General features: G+C 39.6%; 4 protein-coding genes across 4 annotated transcripts; 2 read left to right on the plus strand and 2 right to left on the minus strand.

Moving 5' to 3' along the window:
• Window positions 1-416: 416 nt before the first annotated feature.
• Window positions 417-7,424, minus strand: LOC132705198 (DNA excision repair protein ERCC-5 homolog). Its single transcript, XM_060675655.1, has 8 exons — window positions 7,248-7,424; window positions 7,015-7,190; window positions 6,579-6,963; window positions 6,301-6,520; window positions 5,717-6,192; window positions 3,638-4,227; window positions 3,214-3,583; window positions 417-1,610 (listed from the first exon to the last, which is right to left on the minus strand). The coding sequence occupies exons 1-8, from the start codon at window positions 7,333-7,335 to the stop codon at window positions 583-585; spliced, it is 3,333 nt and encodes a 1,110-aa protein (XP_060531638.1). The 5' UTR covers window positions 7,336-7,424; the 3' UTR covers window positions 417-582.
• A 122-nt stretch (window positions 7,425-7,546) lies between these two features.
• On the plus strand, window positions 7,547-9,544 carry LOC132705200 (tudor domain-containing protein 3-like). The gene is made up of 6 exons (XM_060675657.1): window positions 7,547-7,747; window positions 7,806-7,890; window positions 7,945-8,335; window positions 8,385-9,151; window positions 9,233-9,377; window positions 9,431-9,544. The coding sequence occupies exons 1-6, from the start codon at window positions 7,710-7,712 to the stop codon at window positions 9,466-9,468; spliced, it is 1,464 nt and encodes a 487-aa protein (XP_060531640.1). The 5' UTR covers window positions 7,547-7,709; the 3' UTR covers window positions 9,469-9,544.
• LOC132705201 (N-acetylglucosamine-6-phosphate deacetylase) lies at window positions 9,486-11,949 on the minus strand. The gene is made up of 6 exons (XM_060675658.1): window positions 11,570-11,949; window positions 11,248-11,519; window positions 11,068-11,197; window positions 10,849-10,937; window positions 10,476-10,797; window positions 9,486-9,807 (listed from the first exon to the last, which is right to left on the minus strand). The coding sequence occupies exons 1-6, from the start codon at window positions 11,883-11,885 to the stop codon at window positions 9,620-9,622; spliced, it is 1,317 nt and encodes a 438-aa protein (XP_060531641.1). The 5' UTR covers window positions 11,886-11,949; the 3' UTR covers window positions 9,486-9,619.
• A 3,449-nt stretch (window positions 11,950-15,398) lies between these two features.
• On the plus strand, window positions 15,399-16,862 carry LOC132705204 (achaete-scute complex protein T4-like). Its single transcript, XM_060675660.1, has 3 exons — window positions 15,399-15,632; window positions 15,957-16,068; window positions 16,598-16,862. Exons 1-3 carry the CDS (start codon window positions 15,457-15,459, stop codon window positions 16,697-16,699), a joined length of 390 nt encoding a protein of 129 aa, XP_060531643.1. The 5' UTR covers window positions 15,399-15,456; the 3' UTR covers window positions 16,700-16,862.
• The last annotated feature ends 2,502 nt before the right edge of the window (window positions 16,863-19,364 follow it).

Below are 19,364 nucleotides of genomic sequence, written 5' to 3' on the forward strand. Positions count from 1 at the left end.
AAATCTCACTTGGCATCTTCAATGCTCGCGCTCCGAAAACAGTGCAGTGTTCGAAGTGTTTTCGGAGCGCGAGCATTGAAGATGCCAAGTGAGATTTTGGCGAAACGTCTGCAGGATTCCAGTCGGATGCAGGATTTGCAGGATTCCAGTCGGATGCAGGATTCCAGTCGGAGTTCAACGAGCGAACGGATGATATCCCGGAATATAGTGTCATCATATATATATATATATATATATATATATATATATATATATATATATATATATATATATATATATATGTTGTAAATGTTCAAATGGGTTCTTGTGTTTTAGATCTTTAATTAAAGCCACGGGAACCATTCAATACGTTTAGTAATAATAATTAAGTGGCAAACCCTAAAAAAAAACATTTATATACAAAAACACACCAAAATCATTGAATATATTTACACCAAACCATGCTTAGTTTAAAACAAAAGTATTTTTAACAACCCTTTCATCTGATAAAAATTCATGCAACAATATATTTAGAAATTGCATCGTTGCCACATGAGAAAAAAATCTTTAAAATTAATACTTTATTTAAAATACACACACTTCTTAATCGCTAATTTCGGACAACTCGGCGTCGGATTTCGGTTCTCTCCTCTTCCTTCCCTTCTTGGGTACAAAACCCGGACCTTTCTTGCTCTTCCTAAAAACTTCTATGGCTTTCAGTTTGTTTCTTAGGTGCAAACTCTGCTCGTTTTTTCTTTGAGGTATCACTTCCTTCGTAAGAACTCGAACCCGACTACAATCCGACTTGTTCGCTTCCATCTTATCGAGCTGCGCCTTTGCTTCGTTTGTAATTTCTTCCACTCTCGCCCCTGACGTAATCGCCGTCTGCATTAACACGAAAACATCTTCATCTGTTTTCAGATCCTCAGGTATAACGTCGATCTTAGTTTTTTTGCTGATTTTACGACGAGGAACACCAGCTGCATCGAGTTCCGCTTTCAGCTTTCTTCTTCTACGAATTGCCTCGATTTTATCGGCCACCTCTTCTTCTTTATTATTTTCAATTTTTTTCACATTAGGCACAATCTGGCGACTACTACTTGAAATTTCATCGTCCCCGGGAGTATTTTTCTTACTAGACCTCACTCTTTTAGACTTCGTGACATTTTCTCGCGTCTTAAGCTTCTTCTCCACTTCTTCTTTTACATCTTGAATTACACGCACCGAAGGATCTTGGCCCAAATTGCTTATGGCAGACTTAACCCTCTTACTTAACTTGCTGTCGACATTACCAGAATCGACCTTGAAGTTCGTTTGAAAATAGTCTTTTATAGACTTCTGCATACGATTTTCCGCAAGCCTCGCTACTACGGGCTGTAAAATTTGCTCGGCCTTGGCTCGCGTCCATCCGAATTTTTCTTTAGCAAACTCGATTAGGGCGTCTACGTTGGGCCGACCCCACGAGAACGTTTCTTTGCTCGTATCTACCTCCGGTACGAGATAACCTTCGACAACTTGTACGCTGGGGAACGCCTCCGTAAATACCAAATTCCTCAGCTTTCGTTTTAAAGATACTCGACCCGGGCCTGGCGATTCACCCTTAGTGAACCACGAACGAAACTCCTTAAGGCCTACGACAACAGAAAGAATTGATGAGAAATGATAGGAACTTTTAAGATAATAAAGCGCAAGTTGGTCCTGCTCGGTTCTATAAAATGTAGAAATGAGTTGAAATTAGTGTCGTTTGAGTTAAAATAGTGTTTTGTATATTTCTTATCTGAAGTGATAGACACGCAGTGCTTACAAATTTGAGAAATAGTGTTCGTCTTAAGCGGATGTATATGGATTTGTGATGTTGTTTCATTATGTAATTGTTAGTGCAGTTTCCGGATCTCTTATATTCACGCTGGTAACCAGGCCAGATGGGATCGGTTATCCCGTATGAGATAATTGTAGGAGCCGTTAGAAGAATCGGTTCTGTCGTCATTTTATAACTATTTACTTAAAAGTTTTGCCATCATATGAATATGTTAAAAAACTGGAGGATGGTGGATTAGTCCAGTTCATTATGAAGGCATCCTTTAGGAATTTTTGTCTATAGTTACCTGTTGTTGTAAGCTGGCCGAATGACCTTATGCACCCTTGGCCATTAGAAGTAAATTAACTAACTAACTTGCAAATTGTTTGTTATCAGTTGCAGTGGGTTTTGTTTTTGAGAATTTTGCGAACGATTTTAAAATATAACTGTTACCGGTCCCCATATTCATGCCCCTTGGGGGTCGGATGGGCCAACACGACCTCTACAACAAGGCGGTGAAACAATCAGTGAGTCATCACGAATGGGAGAATAAATGGTGCCCGCTATAGTTATATGTTCATTTATACTTTTTAATTAAAGTATTTGATACTAAAAAAACGATAAATTAAAAGAAACAGTATTCGCGAAAAGGCGTGCATAGTTTACCTGTCCTTACCAATCTCACAATTAGTGTGCGAGATCTAAATATTTGCGTTAATATTCTGTAGGGGGATTTGATATCTATATAGCCTTGTCGGTGTGTGTGTGTTACTTTCCTTTTTTGATTTTAATTCTGATAAACACTTCGTGAATTGTAAGAACAGACCAAAGAAGGCAGTTTTGTCATGCTCACAAGTAGGGGCCTTGCGGAATAAGCAAGCAATAAGAAAGGAAAATTCATTTATTAAAAAAAAAAGGTGAGTCTTACTGAAATAGTTTTCGATAAGTGTAGGGACCTTTAGAATCTAGGTATATGTGAGCTTCATTTCCAACCCCATGAAATTGAAACAGTTACAACCTGCACTCTTGAATCGGCAGAACAAGTACTAACAGCCGATTTAAAAACATTTCGTTTGATCTAAAATGCTTTATTAATTTCTTTATTCTGCGCTAATAATTCAATCTCTACTGAAGGTGCAGGATCCTCTGTTTTACCTGATTTGTACTATATCTTAGAATATTAAAATAATAAGCAATTAAAACGTGTTTTTTATCCCCTTTCACCCATATTTGATATTATGAACGCCATGCAACTAGATATATCACTTTGTTAATGTAAAGACTCATACTTTAGAGTTTCTCGGCCTGGTGAAACCGGTTTTCCTATGGAGAGAAATCAGTAATAGGATTCGTTTAAATGTTTAAACGTGATTCTAAGCTTGCACAATTGCCTCAAGTAGCAGTGGCCAAATAAATAAATGATTATGATGAACTACCTGATATTAAATGATGCGGGTCATGATCTTTAAGTTTCGTTGGCGGAAAAGCGGCCAGGATTTCCAATGCGGTGACAGGACCCACACCCTGCAACCCCGGGGTGTAGTCGCTGCCTACCAATAGAGCGAGTAGTATCATTTCATCCCTTGTCAACTTGAAATGTGTTTGAATACCGTCCGCCCTGAATTCCGCAACATATTTGTTCTGATTGAAAAAATTTTTGTAGACTGTGCGGCCGCCAAACAACCATATGTCGCTGTCGTCGGTTATAGTACCGTCCGTCAGCTTGGCTTCATCGAGGAATGCGCATTGAGCTTCGGCTTCCATCGGGGCTGACAAATAAGGCACCCCAAACAATTCCAAGAGCTCCTATACAAACTTTATGTAAATTCACTGTCATAAAATGTTTTGTTTTGTGAGTACTTGAGCCTCCTGGTACATTTGGTCTGTAATGTTGCTTGCTATTCTCTCTTTAGTCGCCTTCTCGCTCATTAACTCCATTTTTTCACGCTGAAGATCGTTTCTCAACTCATCGAGCTCCATTTTAATCCTGGCTGGAGCCTCGGGCAGAGGTTCCCTTAATTCGTCTCTTGTTTCATTAGGTAACGATTTAGTTTCTGACGGAACGTCGAAAATTTCATTCTCCTTCCCTGCTACAGATTTCGGGGCCTCGAAAATTTCACGAAAACCATCACTTTCAGGAGGGGACACAACAGTTTCCTCTTCTCGGATATTTTTAGCAATTGACTCTTCATTATTTGGTTTAAAATTTACATCTTCGGTATCAATAAAGTCACTGGAGTCGCTAGACGACAAGACATCCACGTCACGGTCCCCTTTCTCAACTTCAAGAACTGGAGCGTCGTTTTTCCGATAACGTTCGAAAATGTCGGAGAAAAGGTCGTCCTTGAGGTCGAAGCCGTCATCCGGTTTAATTGTGACACTAATAGCCTTTCTATCTACTGTTTCCTGAACGGATTGTTCGGCGCAGATGATTTCGTTCGGATCCACCTCTATGAAACACAGAAAATATAACACACGTATAAATTTAAGAAAAATGCGCAAGCGCAGAGTTCTTAACCGTCTTCCTGTAGAAGGTGCTAGCTTTCTGATCAATTTATTCAATAAAATTTTTCGGAAAGAACCTACAATTGCATTTTACATATTATAGAGTCGACTTTGCTTATTTAAGATTTTCTCAGTGTTCCCGTCTTTATCTGCTATTATTTTATCTTATCTCTTCATCAACTCAATTAAGGATACCATTCCAGAGAACATAACTTTTATAGTTCGCGGATGATACCGCCTTGCTGTGCATAACTTGAAAAGGACTTGAGATTAACCCCAATAAAGCGGCAGCTACATTTTTTTCAGGAAGAACTATAATGTTCAGATTTTGCGTAATGTTTTCATATTGATTCCTTATCTGGGGCTATGCTTTTGATTATGATTGATGCTGAATTAAATTCACATAAATTATTTTATATAGCACAATGTACAATGAACATTTTTTCAAAGAAAAATTATTCCTTCACTTATGGATGCTTTTGAAAGAGTCGATCCACTGTTAGAGAGAGTGTATTCTTATACTGTCTAACAGTGAATGGACTCGTCTTTCCTTGTTTCTTTATCCACTGCCGAACTTGTTGAGCTTCATTCCAATTCAGGACTTAAAACTAACGAAAGATAGCAATGACTCCAAGTTATTTGAAATTAAGAAAAGTGAGACTTGGACTCTTGATTTTCATCTAGTTTTTACTCAAAATAAGAACATCCAACTATGCTGAATTCTAAGCCACACAAGCATAAAAGAGGGCAATAGTTAATGCTTCTCACCTAGAACCACAAGAGAACAAAATTAAGTTTTAGGGAGTCCCTCTAGTTCTTCCAAATTAAAACCTAACATCTGGAATACTTCGAGCGAGAGATGGAAATCCAAAGGATTAATTACAGCTCACATTTTTCTACCCCACCCTGGATTATAAGCTAGATCTAAATAGAAGAGAAATCAGATCAATGTGTAGACTGAGAAGCAACCATTGCTGCTTTCCTCCCCACCTGAATGGAGAAACTGCGAATCTGAAGAACTAGGTGATTTAAGTTATGTATTGTTCGATTGTGCTCTTCATCACAACACACACAAAATCACAACAATTGTATGGATGATTTATGAACGCCAGCTCCTCTTCATAGTACCTCCCGAATACTCATTTGAGTTTTGCTGCCAGAATTGCCGGTCAGTTTTTATATATTATTATTATTATTATTATTATCTTGATATATTATATTTACAGCTTTGAATGTTTTTTACATTTTCTGACCTTTGTGCGTATGTTCAGTTTATCACATACCATTAACCAAGAAATTAGCTGAATTGCCCTAGCCGCAGTGGCCAATAAAAGCGTAATAAAAAAAAAGCTCAGACCATATCCTGTCCATAAATATTATTAGAGGTTACATTTGACGAACATAACCTCAATCACTGACGCAACTAATGGTTACCTTTTTTATCCCAGGTGTATTGTGCCATACTTGTCAAGCCTTGAGTATTTGTTTGTTTCCGATAATTTTCTAATTCTTTACCGACGTCAAGAATTTTCGAAATTTCGCTAGGGGTGAGGCCACTGTACTCGGACATGTAGCTCTGCGCAGACGTCATGTTAACGTTGGAAGCCGCCTCGTCTTCGCTAAAACTGGATTGAAAATCAGCATTGGCATATTTTTCTAAAACAAATTGCTTTGTCTCATGGGACTTCTGTGGAAGGGCCTGTTCAGATGTTGACGGCTCATTTGCGAGCGAAAGTACCAATGCTTTTTGCAAGTCACTTTCGAACTCTTGGTCTGCTTTATTTTTGTTTTCAATAACCACTGGATTTTGAATTTTAAATTCCTCGGGATTGGCTACTGATGTGGGAGCTTCTCCTTGTGCGGTGTTGTCCAAAGTCAATGCAACTTTAGTATCTTTTATCAAAACAAACCTAGAAACAAAAATAACCTAAATAATTTGGTTACTGTATTCAAGAATTCGAACAATTCGTTAACTGGGGTGCCCATGACTATAGACCATAGAACCAAAACAATATTACTTTGTATCTTTGTCAGAAGCTATTCTTGTGCCAAGATTTTGCTTTGATATCACCCCTTCTTCTTGTAACATGGATTCCAATTCTGTAAGGCTTAAAGTTTTCCCACCCATTTCCTTCTCTGCATTTTCCAAAGCAGCCTGTACCGCCTGACGTTTTAGCAAGCGGTTCATTTGATATGTGGAAAAATCATTGCTTATTTTAGGAATCTCATGGATTCTGCCTGAAGCATTTGATAAACAAACACCCCTCTTTACTTTCTAATTCATACTAATACATACCCCAAGATGACTGTTTTCTTGTCTCTTTCAAGTCTGTGAGAATTTCATGGCGTACATCCACAGGTAGGGATTTAAATTGGATACTTTCCATATCAATTGTGTGCAGATCCCACTGCTTGGAAGGACTGCACTTTTGTTCATCTTCATCAGAATCATTGTCTGAGTCATTACAATAGGAGTTTGAGTTTTCCAATTTATATATATTTTGGTATATATTATTTTTGTTTTTTTTTTGCTCTTCCTTAGAGGAATCCATATCAAAGCGATTTGCATTTTCAGAATGTAGATTGTTGATTGCCGTATGCTTTAAAATGGTATTTAAAATTTGCTTCTGAAGCCTGTCCACTTCTACATCCTTTTTAGATTTTAACTGGTTTCTTTTAACCTTAAAAATGGGGATAATGTTTACTCGATAATTAAAGCGTCATTTACATACTATCGTTTGCCTTTTAAGTGCCGGAACACCGCCATCAAACACGAATACAGGCTTAATCCTAAAATACAAGAGTTTGCACACTCTGTGGTATATGCCAAGTAAATGCGCGTTCGGGACGGTCGCGCCTCTAGAATCTTGATACCCTTTCACTGCCTGATGAAGCCATAATGAAATATCTACGAAAGTGTGAATAGGACTCGGGCGGATCGACACCTTTCAATGAAACAACTAACCCACTGCTAATACTTTATTCTCCAGAGTCTCAAATGGCACAGGCTTTCCCGAGGGCTCGATGAGTCTCCACAAACCATGTACTCCCATTGAAAATGTAAAACGAAGTATATAAGCAATCTAAATAAAATATGTAAACAAAAACGATTATGGTTAGGCTGCATTAGTTGCAATGTTCGCTTCTTTTTTCTCAGCCACAATATTCAAACCTCATTCTTTGTGGAAGGATTTGAAAATGGCCATACGTCGTTGACAAAGGTTATTTAAGATATACAATTAACAAAATTTTACTGAAAACCTATGGTTCTTTTCAGACACAGTACATTCATAAAATATTTGAGTACATAGTTTCAGAGTATATTTTTTGTAATAAAAAAGCCGAATGATCCAAGCAATATTGGCTAATTGAAGGGAAAGTAGAAGAATCTAAAAAAAAAATTCTCTTGAGATGTAAAAAAATAGAAATGATATCAGAAGACGCTATAATTTTGGGGCCCGAATGGTAATTTTTGACGAGTAATTGAAGTAGTTTGTTATATATATTTCTCGATGTGTTTAAGGCATTGTTCGGAAGAAGGAATAAAACTGCTGTACAAAAACGGTACCACTAAAGACAGAACCACAATGTTGAACGCAGCCCTAGACGTAAGCTATCGAATTGTCATTACTAAAGCGGGGCAGAATTTTCCTTGGTTTTAGACTGACCTCAAAGCTATAGGAAAGCCGTTTTTGGCCACCGAACTGACGCAAAAGAGGACCTCAAAGTGTGTCCTCCAAGTACAAAAGATTAGAAATATTTCTGCCCCAAAGGCCAACGAAAACTCGCAGGCGGCTCCGCGCATGCTCAAACTCACATTAACTGACGGCGAATCTTACATCCAAGCCATCGAGAGTTCACCTATTAGCGCCATCAGTCGCGACAAAACCGCTCCCGGCACGAAACTACTGATCAGCGCTGCCCCGATCGTTTCAGGGTATTTGCTGCTAAGTCCCTCGAGTTGCACGGTGCTCGGGGGCCAAGTTCCTCACCTCCATGAGAAATGGCTCCTTGCCAAAAGCGTCCAGGAGAGTCAAAAATATGGTCGAAAATGTAAGTCGCTGAATTTGACAAGTCTCCGTTTCAGTGTGACATATTTCAGCATCATTGGAAGGCGCCCCGCCGTGGGTCAATTTCGGTACAAAGATGACAGATGATACCCAACCGAAACCATTCAAATCACTTGATAAAGAGAAACCTTTAAGCAAAGAAGACTCAGAATTTGAATTACAGAGACAGGAGGCGATAGCAGAGGCCACATCTTCTTCGTCGCGGAAAACTTTTAGTGGCAGAGCGAAGCAGAATGTGCAGCCCCAGTTTAAGAAACTAATGGAGCCGCATGAGAGGCCGCGGAAGGGAAGGCAAATGACGCCAAGGGACGAGGCGCAAGAGAAGCCTCAGAAACCCTTGGAAAAAGTGTCGCTGTTTGATTTTCTCGAAAGCAAGCTGCCCGCAAATGAGGCGAAACCCCAGTCCCGAGGAAATCACCAAAATGTTGGAGAGAAGTTAAGGTTTAACGGTAGTGCCCCACACTATGTCGATAACACACGGAAATCGAACGACTCGGAGCCTAAAGTAGAAACTGGCACGGGGCGCCCCAACAATAATCACAGGCATGCTGGGAATAGATCGAGTTTTAATAAAAACATGTCTAATATGGAAAGTGCCTCCGCGAGGTCCTCGGCGACGCGGGATATTGAGAATATAGCGAATAATGTGGCGAGAATGTCACTGAGAGGCAATGGGGAGTTTGCGAAGAGGAGTCTCAGACAGCACTTAAATTTGCGACCCGATAATGAAAACAATACTCGACCAGGATCACTCGCGATAGGCAGTGCGTGCATGGCACGGTATTGGGAAGATGGCAAGGTAGGTCAACTCGAAAAAAATTCATAGACCACAACGAAAATTCAAAGAACAAATCGGTTTAAACCAGCCCTTTTTTCTCAGTTTTACAACGCTTCTGTAATTGGCGTAACCGATGCAACATACGTAGTAAAATTCTCGGGTTATGGTAATATAGAAGAAGTGCTCAAAGCGGACTGTTTTTCTCCTACGCCATCCCGTGGCGTCGTCAAAGATTATCAACCTTACGGTATCAGTGGGCGCCATTGACAACACAACCGATACTAACCTCAAATGTTTCAGGCAGCGTCGAGTACAGGGGCAGGCCGGCGCACAAATGATTTCTAACAAATAAATTTTACCTGTTTAATTTATTTCTTTATTAAAATAAAGTACTAAGATTTTACTACAAGGGAGTGAATATTTTATATACACGCATATCACTTATCACCAGCAGTCCCGGAATATAGAAATTCACAACTCGTGACCTTATCAGCCTCGCGTTTTGCGTGTGTAAACGGGCTTCCCCGAGATCCACGTAGAGTCTATGACTAAGTCGTCCGTCAATACAACGAAGTCAGCATCAGCGCCGTAATTTAGTGTCCCTTTTTGAGAGTCCAGCCCCAAAACTTTGGCCGGGTGCAAGCTGGCAGCTTCCAATGCGTATTCGACAGAACACCCTGCATTAAAAATACCAAGTAGTTCAAATATACCATTAAATTTCTATGATCAACCCTTGTGCATTCGCTCCTCCATTTAATACAGACAGAACAGAGCAGTATTATTTTGGCCGTTATTAATTTTTCACCTAAAAGATACTGAAAATTGTTAGGCCTTGTGAGCTACTACTGCAATCGCGTTGTGACGCAAGATTTAAGTTCTGTAACTTGTGATATTTTGTATATGTGTAAGCTGAAGTGATAGAGGCGCAGTGCTATGTTATTCCGTTATGTATATCCGAATGCCTTATATTTACGCTGGCAACCAGGCCAGATGGAATCGGATATACCGTATGAGAAAATTGCTGGAGCCCTTAGAAGAATCGATCGTTATTTTATAACTATTTATTTAGAAGTTGTGCCATCTGAATGGAGGATGATGGATTAGTGCAGATCCTTTCTTTACGAAGGCATCCTTTAGGAATTTTTGTTTGTTGTGTAAGCTGGCCGAATGATCTCATGTAGCCCTGGTTATTAGAAGTAAATTTACAAAAAACACACAGGGCTTATCAACTCTGCAATATGCGGATGCTGGCTAAGGGGACTGACCCAAATTTTAAAAGCAAAATCGTGCGAAACAGTTAAAACCATAAACCATATGGTTGAAATATTCTAAAAGGAGTAGCTACCTGTGGCTTGGATCAAATTCCTCACACATTCGATCATGGTAGCCACGCTACCGCAGAGAGTATTTGTGCCGGCCACGAACGCCTTGTGGTCACGAATTTCCACGTCCATCTGACCGATCTTGTGCCGTCCCTCCTCTAATCCAAGCGCCGATACTGCGTCAGTTACCAAAATCAAACCACCGGGGTGTACCTTGTATGCTATCCTTAACGCTGCTGGATGGGTGTGTATACTGTCCGCAATAATACCGAAAAATATTGGTCTACTCTCCGTGATTTTATCTGAAGCAAGCAGTCCTACCAACCCTGGGTCGCGATGGTGAAACTAAAAACGTACAAGTCATTAAAGGAAATCCGTCATTAGGGCAAGCCATACAGGAAGCATCGCGTTAAACAGATGAGTAATGAGACTCGCCCCGCTTTCGAGCGCCTCCTCGGCTGTTGCCAAATCGGCAGTTGAATGACCTGGAAACAATCAAAAATGGAAACATTTTATAACTAAATTTTTTGATAAAACATCGTGATTATCACCTTGCCATCTGAACTCATTAAACTAACATAATTTTCAGGAAGATACTTTGCTGCTTGGACTTACCTAAAGATATGACAATGTTCTTTTTCCTGATGTTCCTAATGAGCGCTGACGAGTTTACAAATTCCGGAGCCAAAGTAATGATTTTAATGTTATCTAGGCTACCATACACCTCCTCCAATTTCGATATACCCTAGGAATGGAATTGTGAAAACATTTGGTGTTAGAATTTGCCTCCCTTACCTGTTCGTAATCTAGTATACATGCAGGCGGATGAGCGCCCTTTTTCTCCTTGTTAATAAACGGGCCTTCGACGTGAGCGCCTAATATTGTCGCCCCTTGAGATCCGCCTTTACGAAACTTAAGTTTAGGCAAAACCTTGTGGTAAATTTCTATAGGGGAGGTAACCAAAGTGGGGCAGAAAGCGGTCACCCCGTGTTCCAGCAATTTTTTCGATATAACGTTTAGGGCTTCTTCTGTATTGTCTTTGAAAGAAAAATCGTAGCCATAACCTCCTGCAAACATAGAAAATGCAATCGGACTTTTAATATGTGAATGTTTGTACCATTAATTTGAAGTTCTATGAATCCTGGACAAATCAGCAGCCCCTTGCAGTCATACTTGTGGTCAGCATCGCGTCTTTCGTCAAAAAATATCTTCTCCGGATCAACGATTTTGCCATCCCTGACCCATATATCTTCCCCGATTATCTGGTGATTTCTAATTATTCTGCAATTAACAAAATGCCACAGTTCTGCTGTATTGTTCATTATAAACCACTGTTTAGTTTTTAACGAGATAAGGTTTATTGCACTTTGTAGTCCAAATTTGGGATAAACGGTTCTATAACCTTCATATGGCCGTCCTAGATATTTTTTCATCAATTTCTGTCGTTTTGTAAACAAAGAATGCAGTCATGCAGTAAAATATAAACTTAATAGTACTTTTAATGGTTTATTATTCCAATTATTTTAAAATTAGTACCTTCCACAAAATTACAATAAATTTCTCATTTGAAAGTACTTGTATAATACCCTGTGCCTTTTATTCATCCGTTGCCTTTTATTTATAAGTTTTTTTAATCACAGATTAAAAAAACTCGGTGGTCTCATGTCCCATGCGTGACTGTCGACACCAGACACTGAGAGCAGAATTCGTTTTTCTCTGCGCAGAAAACGTAGGTTGGAATTTCACCGTTACCATGGATGTTGGTGCGAATGAAAATGTGTGTTTCAAATGAAATACGAATTATGCTTGCAACCGCCGGTAACACATAAACCTGTTTTAAAATTTGCGTTTTGTCTCACTTGTATATTTTTATCCATAGCAGATTTCAGTCACCGACGAAGAGGTAGCGCTAGCGTCGCGATTTATGTTTGTGTATTTCTTATATCACATAGGAATCCCAGACAATGCTACCAACAATAAAGCCCACCGACCGTTCTTTTCTGTATACTTATTATCAAAAATCAAGTACACTTCAGCCAGTGAATCGAATGCTAAATAAATCGCGTTCCTTAGAAATTAACGTCAAAACCCTTTTACAATTCCCGGGAGCGTGCGCTTATTAGTATGAATTGTAGGAAGCGAGCTCATAATAATCTATTAAGTACACGTCCTTGCCGTTTCAATAATGTCCTTAAGCGAACGTGAAAGTATCCAAAAAGGCACTGTTATCGCCAAACCTTCTCTGATTAGTATACAATTGCGTACGTGGTGTCAATAAGCCGGATTTCGAATACCAATTGTTTCTCGGTAAAGGGAGGTGATAACCTTTTACGGTAAATTATTCGTTTTGGCCAATCGTCTGACTGATTTCGCATACCACAGTGCTTTTACAAAATTCATAGTTTTCGAAGGTAGTTTAAACGTTTGCGTAATTTATATTCTGTGGTGATATATGATCCGTGGCACGTAAATTGATTACCGGAAGTTGGTAGTAATGTATAGTAACACCAGTTAATTAGTTTTATTATTTCACGAACTCGACTCACGATTCCACAATATTAATACGAAACGATAATTTAATATTCAATATCGCAACGTAACATGTGTCATTGCAAAATAAACAAAGTACTTTTGTACCGATCGCCGTTCCTGACTCGACTACGAGGACGAGACGGATCACCCATTGAATAACAAACTCTGGTCAGACTACCGGTACTTCGTACGAAAGAACCCATCCCAAAAATGTCTTTCCCACACGTGTTTCTACGAAACGACGAACGAATAAACATTTCGTTTACTTCCGTTCGATGAGTATTTTTTTCTCGATAAGGCCGCCGTTTGAATATATAATCAGAACGGAGACGAAACAATTTCCAGGTGAATCATGCAGAGGAATAAACCACCGCGCGTGTGACCGCATCGTTCCAGGCAAATTACGCACGACCGCAGACATTTTTCCCGATATAATTTTACACCACGGCTAGCGTCTACGAATCAAAACGATGATTTTGTCACGTGAGCTGTTTTCTGTCTTATTTTTGGCCCACGTTTTGAGTAAATAAAATTTCCCTTAAATTCTCCAAAAAAAATACCATTTCACTAAATTCCTTGTTAACTACAAAGCTAACCTCAACAAAACAAGAATCGCCGCAAGCAAGATCAATGCTTAAATGAATCGGAAAGGAGTTGAAAGTTAAAACGCTGGTTAAGTTTTAAGGCAGGGTAGAAAGTTAAGATCAAAAGTCTTCGTAAAGTGCTTTCGAAACTACAAAATTTTCTTTAGGTTATGTTTGTCTTGCGTCGCAGATGTTTGGCGCATTGAGTCGAGGACGAATTGGGCTGATATGGAAATTATGCAAGGGGGACCCGATTGTAATAATATAGTAACTTGTTTAATGAGTTATTTGAGAAATAAACCGATTTTATTTGAGACAAGTATATTGTCAGATCATGACCCGCAATAGTCAATTTATACTTACGGCTGATCTTAGAGTCACAAATTTTAGCATTATGTACGTTCTTCTTTTTCTTCTTCTCGTTCGTTCTCCTAACGGAGATAGGATATTATCATGCCTATCCTAATATTGTTAACAGCTGCTCTGAATAGTTGGTTTGATGTCATTCCAAAGCATTTCCTTAAGTTTTTTGTTACGTATGTATGTTAAAGGAACCTTAAAAACTCAGGCAACAGTAACGTTGCAACAATAGAACGAATTTCTTTTATGTTCATTCAGTATTCTTCAATGAATCTCTTCGTCTTCTGCGAAGAGTTACTTATGTCTCACATAGATCTCTTTAGCAGGTTCCACATTTGGATTCTCCAAAGCGCTACCGCTCTAGCTTATACTAGGGCTTCATAGAAGTCTTGCATGTTTCGTACCCCTAATTATAGTCGTTGATTTAGGAATGGAGCAACCACTAGCAAGTAACTAGTACTTGTTCGATCATACTAGTTGTTAGTTCAAGACTGAAGTAAGGGGTAAATGGTGGTTGAACATCAGTTATTACTGGTCGGAGATGTTTCGTATTTCTTTCCAAAATTAGACCTTTATTGATTTCCACCTCAAATGACATCTTCGCGAGATACGCTTACCAAAACGGATTATCAGAAAAGTATGTAACTACTGCAAAAAAAAACTTGTCAAGAATTGCAAAACAGATGAAAGTGATAAACAAGCAGCTTTACTGAATCAGAGGAACAGGGCAAGAAGCGACAACAAGAAACCTGCCGACGTTAGCAAAACTAAGGGGCAATAGTATATTATGCAACACGTGCGGTAAACGGCATTTGATTCACGAGTGTATTTGACACGATCGGAGCGAGTGTTTAATAAACGAGTGACTTAAAAAGTTTGCCGAACGTGTTGCATATTATACTTTTTCTACGACCGTTAGTTTTTGGGTATATTTTTGAAAAACAACAAGAATACATTCACGTCAAAATTCAAAGTTTAGGAAATATCTCCGAAAACATCCGATTGCTCCCAAACCCGTGCGAAACTGACGTGGTAAAGTGACGCTTCCCGCACGCTAGATCGGTGTGTAATTAGGTATTTTATAGACGGGCGTAGAAAAATTATATTTATTTAAAAATTGTATGACAAGTGTAATGTCAGATCGATGCTATGAATTATATCACAAGCAATACACTATTTGTACTCATGACTGATTTTACAGTCAGAAGTTTAGTATAATGTAACAGAATCGAGCGAACTGCCTGGACTCTAACCCTCGCGCAGATGCCAGGATTAAAAATCTGACCCTCCCGCAGTACCCCTTCGTTTATCACGTAGTTACTAATGATCCGTCGACTTTTCGATACCTATCATCGTTTAATTACGGCATAAAAAGCGAAAGGGCGCCGCGAAGACAGCTGGAAGCGTCCGCGGCGGTCAAAAATATGACCGTTCGACTCCGCCCCATTATCCAGGTGCTAAATGCGGGTGTACATTGGTTAAAAAATAGACGATAAGTTTTCAGTTTTGCGTCGGGTACGTCGGGGCTATGACGTTCGCGATGGGTTTCCGCGAAGACACAAAAAAGTGCACCAGGCACGTGCCACACAACGAGAGGTCGCCGCAAACGGTCTCGAAACGAAACGCCCGCGAACGCAGGCGAGTACAGGCGGTTAACAGTGCTTTTATGAGGCTGAAGAAGGTCGTACCGTTCGAGAACACTAGGTAATGCGAGATTTTTTCTTGAGCCGCGCACAATGCAGTTATCCGATACACTGACCGTCGTTAAAAACGCTTCCTATTGTGTCCCGGATTTGTCGCCGTAGCAGCCAGACTGATTCGTGAAGAGCCCCGTGCATGAAACACGATATTATTTTGATTGGCGGCGTTCTCATGCACGGTTGATCGAAACGATGTTCTTTTTACAATTTTCTTTTTTCGTACGGCGGCGGACACATGACAGTGTCGGTTAGAATCGACTCAAGCTTGTCACAAACCACTGTAGTACGCTCATAACAGATCAAGAAAAGCCGTAAAAATATGTTTCAGAGGTAAGCGGATCAGCAAGGTAAAAACTTTACTAAAGGCGATAGAGTACATCCGCGGGCTTATCCACCTCCTGCAAAATCAACGGGACTGCAGCTACCCCGACTTTTCAATGGTAAGTGCCGCGAAGTAGAATTCTCCAAACTATATACCAATATTTTGGTAAATTTTTATGAAGGACTAACCGCTGGCCTACCTCGCTTGGGTTTCTCTTTGCAACCCTCAATAAATAAATTGGCAATGTCACAATGATCTTCCAGAATCGTACTTCGGTACTTCGTGCATACAAATGCTGCAAGCTGACGGATTTGTGTAGAATTTCATCGGTGAGATTCCTCGATTATTATTACTCCATGCAGTGAAAAATCGATTCTTACTCTTAAATTATACTCTTAAAATACAACAGTTCGCACGGCACAGTTCTTATCGGCTAACATCTTAAATACGGCACTGGCTTGTGGCACACGTGCTTTACAACAGGCGGGTCTTAAACTGGTTCCGAAGTCAAAACCATAAAAGGTTGTAAAAACGGTATATGGTGTGGTGAAGCATATCTTTTGGAGAACTCTACTTATTTGTTACCTATCGTTTTATTGTAGTTTGATATTTGAGCGCCCGAAATTAAAAGGTATGTGATGTTGCAGGGAGGCTATTTCGTCCATCACATGGAGTCCAGCGTATATGACGAGTGGGAGTACGAGAAGAACGAGTTCGCGTATTATCAAGACAGAAAACATCAATTTTGAATAATTCTTTTTAAGATTATGTTCGTATTCTAGTCAACTTAACCGAAAAATGCAGTAAAGGGTGTCGTTTGAGGATCTTACGCATTTATTTAGCTTAACTTTGTGCTTAAGAGATCTCACTCTTGTCCGTCATGATTGTGAGCTTGAATGTGCCTAAATAAAAAGGACGCTTGTTGTGAACAATCTTAAAATTTAGATACCTCCGTTTAGTACATATTCTAGGGTTAATACTTTGCGATTTTTCGACGTCTTTTGTGTTTACCGTTTTGTTTGTTGGAGTCATCAAGTTCAAGTACTTCGTGAAAATCGGAAAATGAAAATGTTGTATAGCCAAAACGTTGCGAATACATATATTGAAATTAAACCTGTAAAAAGAAATATGAGGCCCTGTCCATGCCAATAATACAGGAACTTATGAATCAAATTTGAAAAAAATGTTGGCAATATTTAAAATCTCGATTTGCGACATTCAACCACCAACATGGCTGGTAACAGTTCGTCCATAAGTTTCGATGCGGCATTTTTAAGGTAATATTTTTTCAAAATAACCACGATCTTCTACTGAAAGGATTCGCTAATAATAAATCAGTACTTGGTATTCTTTCTTCTTAAGGTGCCTGCTTCATTACTGAAGGTTGACGACAATGGCAGCAAACTCTTCTCTATTCCTTGCCGTTCTCAATAGGGCGCATGTGTCTAATCTTGTTCACTCTCTTATGTTTTTAAGCCATGCACATTTTCGTTTTCCGGCCATCTATCTTTCCTTCCATGATCAGATTCAAAAGTTGATATTTTTCTCCTCTGTATATATCCTAAATAGCTGATTTTGCGCCGTTTCACATGCTGCAGGAGTTTTGTCTGTTCCCATCATTCTTATAATATTTGTCATTCGTTTTGTCCATGGAATCTTCAAAAGTCTGCGGAATACCCACATTTGAAATGCTTCCAGCCTTTCCCATTGTCCAAGATTCCGTGCCGTATAAGTATAAGTGACATAAAACTCTTTAAATGTATGTACGCGTTCTTATTTAGACTGCCAACAACTCATGGCGACTTGAATAGGGTTCTACTATGGTAAAACATCAATGGCATGGGGATAACACATTCAAGTGCAAAGTAATCATGATTAGTAGACGGCGACCTCACATTAATTTCAACTGCATCACTATTTTAACGATGAGCTATCCTTTATGCCATCAGTAATGTAATAGAAAAGTCAGTTATGATGCTGGGTTTTCTCAAAAGATATACCAGAGATTTCTCTTCCATTCAGTCTGTAAAATCTCATTATTGTTCACGTGTTAGAAGATACCTCGAATATATAGCTTCTAGCTGCAGCTCGTGCCGAGAAAGTTTCTTCACTTCAATAACATTAAGTTTTTTAACAATCGCCTGTTTAATTATGAAGCCCTATCTCGTGAACTCGGTATTTTGTCTCTTGTGTGTATTTTATGACCGATTTCTGCTTGTCCGAATAATTTACGTGCTCCTTATATATTTCACCCGCACTAACCTGCACTTTGCGCCCTGCCTCATCTATTTCCACATACTGAACTTGTTTTTCCAAAGCATCTAGGTATATTCCGAGAAAATAATGGCTTGAAAATGCCACCTCCAAATTTATTAACGATCTTTTTTTGTTAAAAACAATATTTTTAAATCCCGCGCATGCGCATATTGAACCATCGAAACGAACGAGGGAACAGCTTCAGCTCTGAAGAAGCCAACATGATGATTGGCGAAACTTTTGATTTATAAACAACCAACGCAGCAGGATTCTAGAAGATTTGTAAATAGTATTACTGTAGCCTGTCGAAGTTTCTTTGAAAAAAAAAAGATCGTACGCTAGCTTATTGTTACTGCATCATAGGGTGTTGCGCAGCAAAGTACGCGTGGGATTACCCGAAAAAAAAAAGAAACGACCAGACTCCCTCGAGATTTAAACGGCCTCATTCGTCGACATTTCCTAACTTGCGTCACATAGATGTGGGCGCGACCGCAACAACCGCGAACCTTTTTTCGATGCCCCCCTCCCCCCCTTTTATACGTTACATATTATTGTTCAAACAAAACTCTTCCGTCTTTGGCGGGGCGGTGACGTAAATGCCGACTTTTCGTTCCGTAACATTCGGTATGAGAATGGCCGTTCTCGTTATACAATATTACGTAAATTACGTAAAGGAAAGGGAAAGTGGGACAAGCGCTCGTTATTTTGCCCCACTGAACTCTGCCGACGCCGCCGCTGTTGCGCCTGCCTCTTTCCGGGTTAAAGTTAACGCAGCATGTCGAACGGGGCGCGGCACCAAAAATCCCGTTTTCACACCACTCATTCTGCACACATACAAGTTGCATCGAATACGATTTATCGAGGAATTCGAGAATGTCCGTAGATCGAAATGGCGCAATCGATAGCAAATGGTAACAATTTTTTAACCACATACAGTTTTGTTAGCACTCCGCGTTCATGAAACTACCGATGACGTACGACAGCTGATCGCGACCATCTTTAAACAACAAACACTTTCTTCTTTTCTGTTGCGTTTTACAACACATTCCGCCCAACAACTCTTTTAAATAGAGTGGGATTTCTTCTGCAAAGCATTTAGGGTTTTTAAAATTATTCATAACTTGCATCTAGCGCCGAAATAATTGTTTCTACTCCCAT

This window comes from Cylas formicarius, unplaced genomic scaffold (genome assembly GCF_029955315.1).
Source record: "Cylas formicarius isolate icCylForm1 unplaced genomic scaffold, icCylForm1.1 PGA_scaffold_7__23_contigs__length_41026272, whole genome shotgun sequence".
NCBI classification, from domain to species: Eukaryota; Metazoa; Arthropoda; class Insecta; order Coleoptera; family Brentidae; genus Cylas; species Cylas formicarius.

Coding starts and splice junctions, on each gene's coding strand:
- LOC132705198 (XM_060675655.1), bottom strand. CDS start 7,335: ATGGGAGTACATGGTTTGTGGAGACTCATCGAGCCCTCGGGAAAGCCT. Junction 4,228..5,716: donor ATACACCTGGGATAAAAAAG/GTAACCATTAGT, acceptor TGTGTTTCATAG/AGGTGGATCCGAACGAAATC. Junction 1,611..3,213: donor CCCGCATCATTTAATATCAG/GTAGTTCATCAT, acceptor CTGTTGTCGTAG/GCCTTAAGGAGTTTCGTTCG.
- LOC132705200 (XM_060675657.1), top strand. CDS start 7,710: ATGATATCAGAAGACGCTATAATTTTGGGGCCCGAATG. Junction 7,891..7,944: donor TGTTGAACGCAGCCCTAGAC/GTAAGCTATCGA, acceptor CCTTGGTTTTAG/ACTGACCTCAAAGCTATAGG. Junction 9,152..9,232: donor GGTATTGGGAAGATGGCAAG/GTAGGTCAACTC, acceptor CTTTTTTCTCAG/TTTTACAACGCTTCTGTAAT.
- LOC132705201 (XM_060675658.1), bottom strand. CDS start 11,885: ATGAAAAAATATCTAGGACGGCCATATGAAGGTTATAGAACCGTTTAT. Junction 11,198..11,247: donor GTATACTAGATTACGAACAG/GTAAGGGAGGCA, acceptor TTCCATTCCTAG/GGTATATCGAAATTGGAGGA. Junction 10,938..11,067: donor GAACATTGTCATATCTTTAG/GTAAGTCCAAGC, acceptor GATTGTTTCCAG/GTCATTCAACTGCCGATTTG.
- LOC132705204 (XM_060675660.1), top strand. CDS start 15,457: ATGACGTTCGCGATGGGTTTCCGCGAAGACACAAAAAAGTGCACCAGG. Junction 15,633..15,956: donor GTACCGTTCGAGAACACTAG/GTAATGCGAGAT, acceptor AATATGTTTCAG/AGGTAAGCGGATCAGCAAGG. Junction 16,069..16,597: donor GCTACCCCGACTTTTCAATG/GTAAGTGCCGCG, acceptor GTGATGTTGCAG/GGAGGCTATTTCGTCCATCA.